The sequence below is a fragment of the Humulus lupulus genome, chromosome 2 (assembly GCF_963169125.1).
Source record: "Humulus lupulus chromosome 2, drHumLupu1.1, whole genome shotgun sequence".
Lineage (NCBI taxonomy): Eukaryota > Viridiplantae > Streptophyta > Magnoliopsida > Rosales > Cannabaceae > Humulus > Humulus lupulus.
The window spans coordinates 282,097,947-282,114,698 of NC_084794.1; the positions used below are offsets into that span (position 1 = coordinate 282,097,947).

Here is a 16,752-nt window from a genome sequence, read left to right on the forward strand (position 1 = left end):
ATAAGAATAAGAATAATGATCAAGTGATAATCTTGTAATTTGTTTTCCTCTCAAAAAATAAAAAAATAAATAAATTCTTGTAATTTGTTCCAGAACCATTCCCACCTTATTTTTTTATTCTTTTGAAAAACCTTTCGTGGAAAGTGGAACAATACCAATTTTTTTTCTAATTAGTGTACACCATTATTAGTAGACAAAATATATTGGTCACTATAGCTAGAGATATGAAAGAAAGAAAAAAAAAAGCTACAACCAGTAGTAAACACTACATCTTTGAGCACTTTTTATGGCCTTTTTTTTATCAATGATAAAGGTAAAGGGTCCTCAAAATTGATTGAGAGAAAGAAAAAAAAAACACATTATGAGGCCAATACAAAAATTCAGAAATGAAAATGATGAGCAACAGATACTGATCCCAGATAAACCTATTAAGTATCGAGTATTTTGAAACAAATTGTCAATATTGAGCCCTGCAAATCAGACGATAACTCACAGCAGGAAGATTGTCATAAAGGCATTGAAATTCCTGAAAAGCAGTGAAAATGGAACCATTAGAAATTTATCATAACATGAAACATTTGACTCGTAATTTGAACTGGTCAAATAAAAAAATACCAATTTTTAAATAGAATAGAAGAATTCTATATCGCTTCACACCCATCATAGCATGTTCATTCGTGATAGATTATTTTCAGTTGTGGTAATATATTTATAACTTACTGATAACTCATGAATAAAGAGTTATTTTATATGCTTTTAAACTTATAATTGTGGAAAAATCCTGCGCGATATTAGTTTATTTTTAGCTTTTGTAACTATTTTTGGTGTTTTTATGATCTTAGTTAAGTTTAGTTATTTTTATAGTTTTTAATAGCTGATGGGTTGAAGATCATAGTTTCTTGAATAGATATTTGTACAACGAATGAACTAATATGTGAAACTATCTAAGTTGAATTTTGATGGCTGAATTAGCATATTTGTAGCAACAAAGCAGATTTTGCTGAAGCATTTTATTCATGCAACTTTTGGACACCTAGGCGTGTTTGGAAAGATAATGAGTGAGCTAGAATGATGGCTGAGGTGGCAAGCACAGAAAACATGACTCAAAAAATTGGGAGTAAATGTCAAAAGAAAAGAGGAGACCCACATACATACCAAAAGGAGGGGCAATATTGTACTTACATGGCCAAATTGAGAAACCTAGATTATACTTAGAGAGGGCCAACCGCATTTGGAGGAACGACAGCCATTTTTGGAAAAGAAAACAACAAGAAAGAAGGAAGAAAAACTCAGCAATCAGCCAAGAAAGGAGGACGAAAAAAGAGTTCAAGCATCATTTGGATTTGTTCTTTCTCCTAATTCTAAACTTCATGATATATTTTCTGAGTTGATTTTCTAATATGAATATTTATGGACTGTATTGATTGTGGATTAATGTTTCTTAACTCAGTCATGAACTAATTTTTGTGTAATTTGAATTGTTGATGAACCCTATGTTATAGTGTAGTAATTTCTTGCATCTTATTTTAGTGAAATCTCTCTTGATCATTCAAGTGTGCTCATTATGAATCTCTTGTTGTTGTTTGGCCAGCAATGACAAGATATTTAACTATGTTTAATGCTGGAAAGATTAAATAAATGTAATGGAAAAAACTTGAATGACACAAGTCTAGGTTAGATTATGTTAGTAAGTAACACAGGGATGAGTTATTTGCTTTGTGTAACTTTTAAGAATTGAACCTTGAATTGCATTCTTAAATATAATTTGGCATAGGAATATGTTTAAATAGTTAAAAAAATTAATATTATAAAATTTGGGAAAATTTTACGAGTGTTTATTGAATTCTTGTTAACCTGAAAGATTTGCTAAAATATTGCTGCCGCAATCTGTACAGGATATCTAACATAGGGGGAATCAATAATTCAAGTCCATTTTACAATCCATATATTTCTTTCAATTTTCTTGTTTAGTTCAGTTTTAATTTCAATATTTACATATCTTTTAATATTTTGTTTAGCCTAAAAACAACCCATTTGATTTTTAGTGCTTTTAAGTTGATTAGTAATTGTTTTGCCTATTTTTCTATTTTGCAATCCCAGTGGAGACGATCTACTTATCACTCTATTATTTGTGCGATTACGTGCACTTGCATATTTAAATCAAATATTGATTTTCACAACACTTACTACAGTTAGATCCAGAAAAGCGTTTGTACAATGTTTAAACACATGACTAAGGGAACGATGTATTGATTTGTATTAAAATGTTGTATTAAAGTATCTTTGGTATGCAATTGTATTGTATTGTATTAATTGAAACTAAATAAAATAAATATTTTCAAATGATATCATATATGATGCTACCCTGACTCCAACCCCTGACCCCGAACCCCGACCTCAGCCCCAACCTCGATCCTGGTCCCGATCACGACCTTACCACAATACAACCTAATTTAAAAATTTACAAGTTACCACGTACTATTTGTTATGTATTAAATAATACGCTTCATATTGTATTAAAATTTATGATTGTAATAATTATCTGACATACCAAAATTTACAATACAAAATTTAATTCAAACATAGCTTATCTGACATACCAAACGTGCCGTAAATGAATTTTTATGGACAACTATATTCCCACAATTTGTTTAAAGTGCTAAACAGTCAAAAAAGAAATGTTACACTCGAACTAAACCATTGGTGCAAATACAAGTGTCAAAGAAGAGCAAATGGTTTTAATCGACACCTCCAACTTTTTTACGATTGAAATATCTTTTGATTACGTGCAGAAAATATGAATTTTGACATAAATAGGTTATAGGTACCTATGTTACACGAATTCAAATGCCTAAACAAATGTTTTTCATAACGTAATTGTAGTAAGTGATGAAAAATGGAACCAAAACTAGCAATAACCCTTTCGTAATTGTTGTGATGAAATGAAGTACAAGATGAACCTGACTTGGAGATTAGAGAGAAAACAAAAGTGTTCTCCTTTTCACATTTGACCATTAAGCAGCAAGTAATTGATTCAATGTTTTGTGATTTGGTAGAAATTGGCTTATTGTGTTGCTAGTAAAGTTCCACCACCTAAAAATATTAAAATGACGCCCTAAAAACAATAAACTCCACAATGTGAATACTTGAGTTATACTCTGTCTTTTCCACTCCCCACTCATTTCAAATACTCAACTTTACTAGCTGAGCTAGTATTGGTATTAGAATGGAGATCAACTACCCATTAATTTCAACTACCTAAAGCATTACTAAATTGACAACACTAACTAAAACATCCTACCAAGAATTTATCCTCACTTAGCTAAGAAGAAACCAAATTAAAAAAAGTCTGGCAAATCAGATTTCAGTCTCTCTTTGTTTATTGCTTTTAAAAGTGCAATGAAGGATAAAGAATATCAAACATCATCTTGAAGAAATTCACCCGTTTCACTTTTGAAAAAAAAAAAGAACCAAAGGGAGAAGTAGTAATAGACAAACCTTGAGGAACCAAACCCCATTGCTGAGAATCTATGGATAAGCTTGATATTAATCGTGCTGAAGCCACTGCACTGTGCAACGGCATCATTGAACTCAATTCCAATGGTACTCTAACCACACCACACAATCAAAATCACCAAAATTAGAAGAATATAATTTGCAGTAAACAAACGAAAACACATGTATCCATCTCATACACAACCCAACACTATATTATTGCAACTAAAAATATGAATTCATTTTCCAATTCTAATACTAAAAGATTTCATGCATTGAGTCTAAAATCATCCTCAAAAGCTGAGAAATTTTGCTTGGGTTTATGATTCAAACCTTGAAATTCGAGGAATGCGTGTCAATTTGGGGGAAGAGAGCTCGGAGAGCAGTGATCTCTTGTTGGTGTTGATAGTTAGAGACTTTAATCGACATGAGAGCCTAGACAAAGCTCTCGCGGACGCCATTGAGATTGGTTGGGTTTGAACTTCTTCTTCTTTAGGTCTTTGGGATTGGGAGATTCAATTCTGAAAGGGTTTTAGTTGAAAACGACGACCAACTTGCCATTCAAAACGACAACGTATTGATTCTGATTCTATCTTTAGTTCTGTTGTGCCGGTACTAATGGACTGGGCCGTTTAATGGGCCTGTTAAGGCCCAAACGACAAGAGAGGATCTTGGCGAAGATTTACCAAAATACCACCACAGTCGGAGTTCAGGCAACATTTGCTTTGCGATCAGAGACCTCTCAATTCAGTTCAGCCATGAAAATTTCAGACTCTTTGACTTGAAAGTTATTACTTTCTCATCCGAAAACTCGAGCTTAAGCTTCCTCAGCTATGGCTTCAAAGTCAACATCAACGTCTCCGTCATCCTCATTGGCTTTCTACACGAGCTTTCTGGTACTGACCTTGCTCGTCTTAGTATCCGAATCGAAGCCTAAACCTTTCAAGAGAGATCAGGGACACTCGCAGTGGCACCACAGCGCCTTTCATGACGTTCGAGACAGCGTCCGATCCGATGTTCGTCGTATGTTGCATTCTCGAGCTGAGGTATTAATTTTCTTTTCAATTTTGAATGAATCCGTTTAGTTACTGTGAAACTAAGCGGGAGAATTACCCAAACTGATCGAATTTTAAGTTTCTAACATGAGATTTTACGAATTGAATCGATACAATTTGAGAAATTTTAATTTGTGTTCACTAATACCGGTTAATGTTGGAGTGGTAGTGATTGAATTGGAATATCTGTGTAGGTTCCTTTCCAGGTTCCTCTCGAAGTTAATGTAGTGCTTGTAGGTTTCAATGGAGATGGGGGTTACAGATACCCTTTAGATTCACATAAATTGGAAGAGTTTTTAAGGGTTAGCTTCCCATCACACAGGCCCTCTTGTTTCGAAACCGGCGAACCTCTTGATGTTGAGCACCATATCGTCTTCAATGCATTCCCTGTAAGCTTGTTTGATCCTGGGTTGTTTTTTTTTTCATGGTTTCAGATTATGTTACTTGCTTATTGAATTGAATATATGCATGTATAGTTACATGTATATGCCTGTGTAATCTTTTCTTGTTAACTTATTTATGACAATTGTTGTTTTTGAGCTTTTCGTTTTTATGGTTAAAATTCCAGGCTGGGCAGCTAGAGTTGCTAGCTCTTGAGAAGGCAATGAAAGAGAACATGGTTTCAGTAGGAACTGCAAGAGAGGTGACTTTCATTTAGTTGTTTCAACCTTCATTATAGTTCCTTCTGTATTTTGCGCCTTGAATTTTATTGCTATAAAAAAATTTCTGCATATATGCAATTTTTAGGCTGGTTTCGGGAAGGAGGTTCCTTTGTTTGAGGTGGAGGCAACAACGGTGGAGTCAGTATTTCAGAGTTTATATTCGTACACATTCGATTTGGATGATGTGGCCTCTTCTTCACCAGAAGAGATGGATAAACCTATGCCTAATGCAATTTTTATTGTCAATTTCGATAAGGTATGGTATCCAGTGTTTATTTTCATTCAGTTCCTTTTTTTTCCCTGTCTCTAACAAACTTTTTTCTCCTACCTAATTTGTTCTGTAAAAAGAATAATATCCTTGCTGACTTTTCTTGTTCTTTGCCCTCTCCTTGGCTGTTCTGCTTCTTCAGGTAAGGATGGATCCTAGGAACAACACTGATTATGACAGCTTAATGAGCGGGAAAATTCCCCAGCTAACTGAGGAAGAAATGAAAGGACAAGAGGGAGGCTACATGTATCGTTACCGATATAATGGAGGTGGAGCAACTCAACTATGGCTAGGCTCTGGCAGGTATACTTTATGGAAGTATAATTGAAGCATACTTAAAATTTTCGAATCTATTGGATAAAATCTTGTGATCATAGTTTATGTAAAATGTTCAAGAGTATGTTAGGGTACAACATAGAAATCTCTGTTTCACTCCTTTGGGACCTATTGGACCTAACTTGCTTCCCACATTGTTTAGATTTGTTGTGATCGACCTCTCAGCAGGCCCTTGTACATATGGAAAGATTGAAACTGAAGAGGGTAGTGTCAGTCCTCGGACACTGCCTCGTTTACAGAATCTGATGGTTCCACTGGGTTTGACTATGCCTTTGCTTACTGATCATGTTACTCATGATATCTTCATTGGCCAGCTTGCCTCTTTGATATCTACCACAGTGGAGCATGTTATTGCTCCAGATGTTAGGTATGAAGTCTATTTTCCTCCACTATGTCATCTTTTCCCCTGAAATATTTCCCTTGATCTAACTTACAAACAATAATGTTGTTAGAATCAGGCCAAAGTTTTATGTCAAGCATGCCTAGATAAAAACTCCTTGCTAGTTTTTCTGATAGAATCTGACCATGCTTGTTTTTCTGGAACTCAGATTTGAAACTGTTGATCTTGCGACAAGATTACTTGTACCAATAATTGTCCTACAAAATCATAATAGATACAATATTATGGATAAAGGCCACAACTACAGTATAAATCTAGAAGAGATTGAGGCAGAGGTGAGTTGTTTTTCTTGACATAAAGCTAAATTTTTTATGCTGTCCATCAAGGCAATAGTATATAAAATGAGGAAAATCTTCATACACTATTAATCTCTTGTTCAGTTGAAGAAGATGGTTCATGATTCACAACAAGTTGTACTTATTGGGGGTTCACATGCATTACATCGCCATGAGAAGCTGGCTATTGCTGTTTCAAAAGCTATGCGAGGTCATTCCCTCCAAGAAACTAAGAATGATGGTCGTTTCCATGTCCATACCAAAACCTACCTGGATGGTGCTCTTCTTAAAGAGGTGGACTTTCTTTTGGAGATCTAGTTTTTTAACTTATTAATTGACTAATTATTTAAAATTTTGTTGGGTAATTGGTGAAGCGAAACACTGCTTGTTTGTAATTCATTTCTGTTCATTAGGGAAATATATCATCATCTCGTGTTCATAGGCATAGCCTAGTGATACTAAACCTCTCCTCGGTCCCAATTTCGTATACCCCTCCCCCAATGTCAAAAAAAAATATCATCATCTCTATTATGCTAAGTTACTACCCAACATTGAATTTGTATAGGTGTATTTCACCCTATGGATGATAGTAGACAAACTATTACACTATGATATTAATTGGATTTTATACTATTGACATCACGATGATACTTATACATTGGCTATTTTATTTATTTATTTCTTAAAAAATGTGAACTATAGGAAATGGAACGCTCTGCTGATGTTCTTGCTGCGGGTTTGCTAGAGATGTCGGACCCATCCCTTTCAAATGAATACTTTCTTCGTCAGGTCAGTTTGGAGCTCAGCTCATACTATCATTAGACCATTACATCATTACACCTCCCTACAGAGTGTTCAGAAGGAATAATGGATTTTTTTTTCTTTCTGCTTTGAACTCTACAAATTTATTGATGTTATTCAATAAGCCTTGTGTGACTTCCCCAACCTGACTTTACTGCACTATTATGTATTTTATCTCCTCCAGAATTGGATGGATGATGTTGATGGAATTAGTGACTCCATACTGAAGCATAAGCCTCTTTGGGCTACATATGACTCTAAGCGTGGAAAGAAGAAAACAAAACCAGTCAATAAAGAGGGAGGATTATATCGAACTTATGGAACCAGAGTAATTCCTGTGTGAGCATTTCACCTTATCCTGCCTTGCAGAATATGATATAAATCAACTATCTTGTTTGCTTGTAGTGCGTCATTGAACTTTGGTTGTTTGTAATGTGTTTTGTTTGCTTGCATCAGGTGTCAAAGAGTATAAATCACATAATATTGATATAAAAATGCTTTCTATATTTTATCACGTAGTATAAAGTGAATCACAATTCTTCAAGACTATGAGAAAGAGTTAATTACAAAATGTGATGTAAAAATGATTTCATTAGACAGTCTAAAGTGATGAAAATATATATATTTATGTCTCTTTGCAGCTTTGTGCTGTCATTGGCTGGCGTGGATGCAAATCTTATGATGGAAGATGAGAGTTTTGTTTGGACTAGCAAGGATGTTGTCATTGTACTTGAGCATCAAAACGAAAAAATACCTTTAAGGTGAGGAATACTGCCTTGTTTCACATACTTAAGCTTCCAGTGTCAAGTCTGTTTTATTGGTAAAGCCTTGTTAGATTGGTTACTCACATCATTAGTTCTTTTTGCTAATTGAGACACATCTATTTAGCCTTTTCTCTTGTTCAGAGTTCTATATTGTGTGCCACATTTCAGGATGTGTTGCGAAATCCGTGACATCACAGTTTTCAGTCTTCTTTACTATGCTATTCATTTGTCTTTTTTGACAGTTATGTTTCAGAAACACAGAGAAGGTATGCCAATCCATCACAGGCACAACGCCATATATTGGCAGGATTAGCTTCCACTTTGGGGAGTTTAAGTGCACCATATGAGAAGGCTTCTCATGTGCATGAAAGACCGGTTGTAAATTGGCTCTGGGCAACTGGTTGCCATCCATTTGGACCATTCTCTAATACATCTCAAATCAGTCAAATGCTGCAAGATGTTGCATTGGTAAGGCCGATCTCTCTGAGAAAGCTTTGCAGAACTGTCAAATTGATAATTTGCTGTGTTGCAAAATTACTACTAGTATAATACTCTAATACTTATTTGTTTCATCATGGTAATTAACATTGATTATATTTGGATCTGCAGAGGAACACAATATATGCACAAGTAGATTCTGCATTACGCAAAATTCGTGAGACATCAGAGGTGATTATCCTCCTTTTAACAATTTCCTACTTTTATATTCCATCTTCTAACATTCATGCTGTTGTAGGTTTTACAAACTTTCGCAGCAGAGCGTCTGAAAACCCCACTTGGGGAACCAGTTAAAGGAAAGAAGAACAAAACAACTACCGAACTCTGGTTGGAGAAGTTCTACAAAAAGACGACTAACTTGCCTGAGCCTTTTCCCCATGAATTAGTTGATCGGTTAGAGAAATACTTAGATGTAAGTTATTCCCAAACGTCTGTCTAGTAATGTATTTTGCCTATTCTTATCAATACTCTTGAATTGTACATCATACATCTTATTTCATGGTTTAATAACAGAATCTTGAGGAGCAGCTAGTAGATTTGTCTTCACTGTTGTATGATCACCGCTTACAAGACGCACGAGCAAACAGTTCAGAAATTTTCCAGAGTACCTTATTTACACAGCAGTAAGTGGTCCAACCTTTTAGTTACATTCTCTCGTGTAGAAAACAAATATATATATATATATATGTGTGTGTGTGATTGTAATTTTTATGTGGTGGAACTGGAATATGACAGGTATGTAGATCATGTATTGGCGAACGAGAGAGAAAACATGAAATGTTGTGAGATAGAGTACAAATACCCAGCGCAGTCTTCTCAGGCTTACATTTACGGAGGGATTCTTATAGCAGGATTTGTGGTATATTTTGTTGTCATTTTCTTTTCGTCTCCTGTGCGCTGACGTTAACAGAATACTAATCTGATAATACCAACTTTGGAGGTGCTAGATAGAAATGCCTCTTTTAGTCTCGAATCATAGGTGGAAGAAATGTGCAACACAATTTTTTTTCACAACATGCTCTCAACTCATTGAGAGAGAGAGAGAGAGAGAGCAACAATGTCGACATGTTTAGATTCTATAAATTGTGTACTTTTTCTTCTTCTTCGTTGTTTTGGCCCCTTATTGTATCTTAGAAACTTTACCATTTAATGTAAAAACAGATACATGCTTAATTTAACCAAAATTTCAGATGAAAATTAATTGCCATTATACACATATCCCTTCTCAAATTTAAAACATATTTCCCGAACTGAAATGCTAGAGGAGCTGCCATGTAATATTTTGCTCAATATTTAGAATTGTTTGCTAAAAAAAAGTAAACAATTAATTTAATATTTATTGATAAGTATCATTCTATATTTAACCACTTTTAACATGTCAAATTTGTCACCCCTTAAATTTGGAACATGCTTTTTCATGAGAGCAACGTGTATGGTAAGGAAGAGCAATGTTACACAAAATTTATAGAAATGTCCTGTTCCTCTAAATTAGGGCTGAACATTAGTTTTTTCATATTATTAAAGTCAGAATTTGATTTTCGGTCCGAATTATTGCAATTCAAAAACCGATCGATCCGATCAAACCAATTAAAAAAAAAAACCGACCATTTTAAACCGCGGTTTGGAACCGACCAAACCGAAATTCATTTTTTTTTTTTGTAAATTCTATAATTTTTGAAAAAGTTTTAGTAAAAAAAACTAAAAAATTTAAATTATTAGAATCCATTTTTGTGCATTTTTTAAAACACAAATACATAAAACATAATTACATTCACAAATTTAAAATTTTGAAAATATGATTAAAAGTCAATAAGCTAACATAACCTACATATATTTATAATTTTGGTCGGTCGGTTTCACTTCAAACTGGCTGGTCCATACGAATTTTTTAAACCGACCAAACGGTAGCAATTTACGTCATTAACAATTTTTTGGGTGCAGTTTAATTAGTATTCGATTTTTTCAAATTTTATGTTCAGCCCTACCTCTATTGACTTGATTTTAATCATGTCCATTAAGGTTGTGATTTGTAACCATTTGCCTTGTTGTAGAAAAACACTCCTTCATTACTAATTACTAATGTTTTTTCTTTACATTCTCTCATCCTTTATAATGATGTCATTGTAAATATTATTCCTACTGTCGTTCTTATTATACGTGTTCTCCTACTCCATTATAGACCACATCTAAGCTTAATTTGTTTTAAGACCAACTAAAAGGATCTGAAAATAATTTTACAAACCCAAAAACATTGAAATCAAAAGAAAAAATTAAAAACATAGTTTTTGAAAAATATATAATTTTATCTGTTATCTTTTATTACACCCGGAAAAAAAACTATCCAATGAAAAAAAAAAAAAAATCTTTTTCTTCAATCCAACATTTTCAAACCGGACCCTATATTAAAAAAAAATAAGAACAAAATAGTGGAATGCAAAGATCAGATATAGTTTTCTAGACTGCATTGTGCTTCATATAAACAGTATATTCAACTGCTCAGAGCCCAGTGCATGTTCATCATCTCTATTGCAATAGCCACAGATTTAAAAAAATTAAGAAAAATTAGATATAGAAAGGATCCTCAGCGATTATGCTTACAGATTTCATCAATTAAGAGATTCAGGTCTCAAAGATTTCATGCCATCATAGGAACCCTACCAAAATCAATCAAATACACACAGTACTAATCAAACTCGATAAATTGAAAAATGGGCTAGAGGGCTAAATATATATATATAGCAGAATAAATATTCACTGCGCCTGGTAAAGTTCGAAGGCGAAGTGACTCAACTTTCCTGCGAAACTTTGGGCCTCTTGTGTTTTTGATAATATAGGACCAAATTAATCCTTAAATCAACCATAATAAGATCTAAGGTGTCCTAACAAGAGGCACCCTTACAAATTTCTAATCAAATACCTCTGCAACCCTAAATAAACACAACTATAAGAGAGCTTTGAGAATAGCGAGGAAGAGAGAAGAATTCCATTGAAGAAAATGAAGCGGGGGGAGCCATTTATATACTGGTGATTTTAGAATTAGGGTTTTTCTGTGCTTGCAAGTACGAATATAGCCTTAAAAGATCTATGGTATTACGAAACTAGCATCGGTTCGGCCCGTTTTCTATGTTGGGCCTATTGAATCTGATCCACGGGTTTCACTAGATGTGATGGGTTGGCCCAATCCTTGGAAGAAGTCAGAGCTCACATCACGGTCATGCCATTTCTTAATTTTTTTTATGTTTTGACTTAGTAGAAGGAGCGGGAGATTTGAATTTTCCTAATTCTAAATAAATTAATAAACTACTAGTGGGTTATGCTTATAATTAATTTATATGGTAATTGATACAAATATTTTATAATTACCTTTAGAAAAGTTAAATAAGAAGAAGAACATACTTGTCGAGGAATAAAAACAAAGTTGATACTCTTTGTGATGATAGATCCTTGTGATCTCTCTATTGTGGTAGATTTCTTTGCAATAAATTTAGATAAAGAAGTAGTACATGACAATCGCAAATCCTTCCTTGCTTAGGATCAATAGTTCGAATCCAATCTCAATCATATTGTGAGAGATATGTATCTAGCTCCTTGAAGTTAGGCCACACTATGGCAGTATCATCGTTAATGGGATGGGAACTCTTGAAGTATGTTTGTCGATAACCTAATTAAGGTATGAATCCCTTAAAGTTGGTATGTGGTCCCCAAAATTGCTAGAAACACAAAACGGTAGGGGTGGGATCTGCATCACGTGATCCCTTTTTTTTTAGCAAAAAAAAAGTAGTACACAACAAGAGGGAAAATATATATATTAATATAAAAAATAATAAAACATATAAATTTACAATACTACCTTAAAAATGATACAAATTAACTAATACTTAAATTTGTAAAATATATATAAAAAAAATAGTTGTTTTACCAAAAAATTGGCGTCATGACATGGCATGAATTCTATACGTGGTAGCTGAGAATTGCAGGAAGATTCATGATTAGTGCTCAAAAATGCAAATTTATTAGTTTTAAAGTGTAAAATAAATTAAATTTTAATTAATATTTTCATGAATTTATTGTAATATTTTTTTAATTGAAAATATTAATTTTAATGTAATTTATGTTTAATTTTCAGGAAAAAATTTACACTTGGACATTAATAAAAAGAGAAAAAAATATAGCTAAGTCTGAAAAGGAAAATGAAGAAATGGTATTTTTGAGGAAATTGGCCCAGTCCTGAAGGCCCAATCTTCCCCCTCCCAGTGCCAGGTGGCGCACCTCCATTGCGCCACGCGTCCAGCCGCCTGTTGCCTCCCAGTGCGCCACGTGTCCGCTCCTCTTCTCCAAAGCAAGTGCCATCAAGTGTCCCAGCTGGCCCAATTGCCCAGCAAAGCCCAGTTCGGCCCAAGGCACCTAGCTCCTTCAGCCTTCATTCCAGCCAGCCCAAAGCAGTCCAGCCCATTCCGAAACCTTCCTAGCAGCCTGCCTACGTGGCACTCCCTCATTGGCTAAAAATTGGTCAAAACCCTCTTGTGTCACCAGCCATATTTTGTGGGTATTGAGCTTGTAAAATTGCCATTTTGAGCTTTAAAGCTCATGTTTTTGTGGTATTTTAGAAAATGAGCATTTTGACTATACACAAAAATAGCTAGGGTAATATTAATAATAAGATTTGATTTTTCAAAATCATATTTTATTATTAATATTTCAGATTTATTTTGTAAACCCCATTTTGTTGTTTAATTTCTTTTTAGTCTTTTTCTCCATCTATAAATAGGGACACTTTCTTCACATTATATGTAATTTTTAGAGTAGAGAAAATATAGCAAAATTTTCACTCACTTTCTTCTCATATTTTCTTCTAAGATTTTGTGAGAATCATGAGCATAATGGCCTAATCTTCCTAGGAAAGTTAGGGATGATTCCATATGCAAGTGATATTATTTTGCTACTTTGATTTACTATGTTCTTAATGTAATATATTTGAGTTATTTATGTTCTTTCATCTCTATCTTTATTTTGTTATCTTTATTCACTTATGCTAATAGTATATAGGATTAGTCATGCTCTTTCTATGTGCTTCTAATTAGTAAAAGTAATATTGATACATAATTTTATGTCTAATCTTCTGTCTAATCTTCTATTGCATTATTGCCCTTGGGTATTTTGTCATTTTTAGATTTTTCATAAGATTAACATTGTGCTTTTAAAGTAAAGAATTTTATAACTCAAATGAACTTTTGTTAGAAAAACTATGGACTTTAATGTTAGATTTTCCAAGTAAATGTTGGGATGTGAACTATTTACTTATGTATTTTTGTAAATCAAGTAACCAAGTAACTAAACAAGCATATGGATGATTCTTGAAACCTTTCATTTTCTCAAACTCTTGATTACATCTTACCTTTATTTCACTTATCTCATTTCATCACTTTATCAAAAATACAATACCAAAATCTCAAACCTCTTTCCATTTACAATTTTATTTACTTCTTGTTACTAACTTTTTGTGTTATTTTCTACTAACCTTTTGATTTTAGGTTACCTCCTTGTGGATCGACCGCCCGATCTTACTACAATTAAGGTATGAATCCCTTAAAGTTGGTATGTGGTCTCCAAAATTGCTAGAAACGCGAAAGGGTAGGGGTGGGATCTGCATCACGTGATCCCTTTTTTTTTAGCAAAAAAAAAGTAGTACACAACAAGAGGGAAAATATATATATTAATATAAAAAATAATAAAACATATAAATTTACAATACTACCTTAAAAATGATACAAATTAACTAATACTTAAATTTGTAAAATATATATAAAAAAATAGTTGTTTTACCAAAAAATTGGCGTCATGACATGGCATGAATTCTATACGTGGTAGCTGAGAATTGCAGGAAGATTTATCATGCAACTGGTCAAGACTTAGTCAAAGCTCCACTCAACAGTTTACTACACACTGCTAACCAAGCTAGTCAATCTTTACTCGACCAGGGCTGGACTAATGCTGGGGGAAAAACGCTACCAGGCTGGTCGATCTTTTACTTGACTAGGGCTAGTCTAATGCAGCAGGAAAAACACTACCAGGCTAGTCGATCTTTACTTGACCAGAGCTGGTCGATCTTTACTCGATTAGAACTGGTCTTATGCCACAGGAAAAACACTACCATGATGGTTGATCTTTACTCGACCTAGGTTGGTCTAATGTTGCAGGAAAAACGCTACCAAGCTGGTCGATGTATACTCCACTAGAGCTGGTCGGATGTTGCGAAAAGAATGCTTAGAGTTAGTTAATGTAGAGATATTTATTAGATATTTCTCATTTCAAATGTAAAATGTATTACTTACGTATTATTTTATTATAGCTTGTTGTGCAAGTCATGTAAGGCCACAACCCAATTATGTAAATTCATAAGCCTATAAATAGAGGGCTTAGCGAATCATTATTTTCTAAGCTGCAATTCTCTAAGCTCTAGACAAAAAGCTGGAAGTTGTCATTTGCATACTTTTATACACAGAGCATTGTATCCCCCCCAAGCTTACAAATCAGTTGATTCTAGCTCATCTGATTGTAGGATTTAGATTTTCTACCGTAATAAAAGTATCTAAATGGACGTAGGTCATTACCAACCTATGGTCGAACCACTATAGATTTTTAGTGTCATTTATTACTTTAATTCAATTCTCATAATTCATATTGTTTTCTTGACACAGTATCGTTGACCAAATCGCTGGTCAACAATATCATTTTTTTCTTCACAAACATACAAATATATGAGAAAATAAATCTCATATTTTTAAGGGGTTTCAACATAAATGCCTGCTAGGTGTTATCCAAAGAGTAGGCGGGGATGACGTGGCAAACATTTTTAACACGTGGTTGACACCTAGCAGAGGTTCTGTTCGACCATCGACTAGGGAGATTCCCCTAGCGTAACATTTGGACTTTATATACGACCAGCTTGGTCGTATACTCCGTATATTTTGAGAAGATCCTGTGCAATTATAATCATATCCGAGATTATCTCCCATGATTCCTGAGTATCCGATTAATTAGGAAAGAATATTTGTAACAAATTTATGTAATCTTCCTTGAGCCTATAAAAAAAGAAAAATAGCTCAAGGAAGAGGATCTTTTTGGCTAATTTGAGTTTATGCTTTACAAGAGAATTATAGCTATTACCTTCCGGTTGTATTATACATCTCTCTAAGGCTGGTGAAACTCGAAGAACCCTAGTTCTTTGATCACTCCTTTGAGAATCAATATCAATAATAGCTTAAGTGGACGTAGGTCATTACTAATTCTTGGGGCCGAACCACTATAATTTGTTGTGTCGTTTACTGTTCTTTCCATTATATCTACTTCAATACCTTCTATCACATCAAGCATTTGACTCCGTGTCAGTTGACCAAAACGAGGGTCAACATTCTGGTGCTTTCATTGAGAGCTTGAGACGAGGTTGTTGAAGCACTAATGGCAAAAACAACAAGGAAAACTGGGCAGGCTGCTGACGCTGCACCATCTCAACCTCCTCCTCTGAACATGGCTGAGAATGAGCCACACTTGGAGTTTGATGAAGAGGAACTGGACTCCAAAACGCTGAGAAATACTCTGGGAGTATTGCAAGATGAATTGGCCAATCTAAGGGCCAGTCAAGAAAGTGCCGCGGAGACCATGGTGCGGCAGCAGCAAGAAATAGAGCGTCAGCGCCAAGAGCTGAGTGAAAGACAGGCAGAGATGGACCGTCGTCAAAGGGAAGCCATGGCAGCCCTCGAAGCCGCCCTCTAATTGGCTAGGAGTCAGGCTGCGCCTGCCTCGCAGCCTGACCAACCCCCGAATGGGCCACCTCAAAGAGGTCCCAATCCTAGCCCTCCACTTCAGCCAACGAGCCCTCAAAGGCCGGAGCAGCCACCAATGCCTTAGGATGATGTCCCACCTAGGGACCCTGAGACACAACCTCCATCCCAGGCTGGTCGAGGCAATCCCCCACTTCCAAGGAAGAATAGGGCTGGGCAGCAGCCCCGCAGCCATAGACGCCCAAGGGGAGAGGAGTCGCACCCACCGAGCAGGGGGTAGCGTCCTTCTAGCAACAGAAGGAACTCAAAAACAGGCTCTGCAGTCAGGGGCCCCCCACGGCATGATAATGCACGGGGACCTACCGACCAGCGCAGGCCTCCCCCTAACACTCGGGAAGTTTCAGCCCAAGGAGGCAA

At 35.1% G+C, this 16,752-nt stretch overlaps 2 protein-coding genes and 2 non-coding genes across 4 annotated transcripts; 1 reads left to right on the plus strand and 3 right to left on the minus strand.

The window, feature by feature from the left end:
• Nucleotides 1-259: 259 nt before the first annotated feature.
• LOC133819551 (uncharacterized) lies at nt 260-4,026 on the minus strand. The gene is made up of 3 exons (XM_062252825.1): nt 3,829-4,026; nt 3,499-3,608; nt 260-526 (listed from the first exon to the last, which is right to left on the minus strand). Exons 1-3 carry the CDS (start codon nt 3,954-3,956, stop codon nt 507-509), a joined length of 258 nt encoding a protein of 85 aa, XP_062108809.1. The 5' UTR covers nt 3,957-4,026; the 3' UTR covers nt 260-506.
• A 177-nt stretch (nt 4,027-4,203) lies between these two features.
• On the plus strand, nt 4,204-9,656 carry LOC133819552 (uncharacterized). Its single transcript, XM_062252826.1, has 16 exons — nt 4,204-4,541; nt 4,745-4,939; nt 5,119-5,193; nt 5,298-5,468; nt 5,623-5,783; nt 5,959-6,183; nt 6,365-6,491; nt 6,597-6,785; nt 7,194-7,280; nt 7,477-7,631; nt 7,934-8,053; nt 8,299-8,524; nt 8,666-8,725; nt 8,793-8,966; nt 9,068-9,177; nt 9,290-9,656. The coding sequence occupies exons 1-16, from the start codon at nt 4,329-4,331 to the stop codon at nt 9,453-9,455; spliced, it is 2,454 nt and encodes an 817-aa protein (XP_062108810.1). The 5' UTR covers nt 4,204-4,328; the 3' UTR covers nt 9,456-9,656.
• Nucleotides 9,657-10,991: 1,335 nt separating this feature from the next.
• On the minus strand, nt 10,992-11,079 carry LOC133820391 (small nucleolar RNA snoR118). Its single transcript, XR_009886803.1, has one exon. It is a non-coding gene; the product is annotated as a small nucleolar RNA snoR118 (small nucleolar RNA).
• A 52-nt stretch (nt 11,080-11,131) lies between these two features.
• LOC133820335 (small nucleolar RNA R66) lies at nt 11,132-11,205 on the minus strand. Its single transcript, XR_009886751.1, has one exon. It is a non-coding gene; the product is annotated as a small nucleolar RNA R66 (small nucleolar RNA).
• Between the last annotated feature and the right edge of the window lie 5,547 nt (nt 11,206-16,752).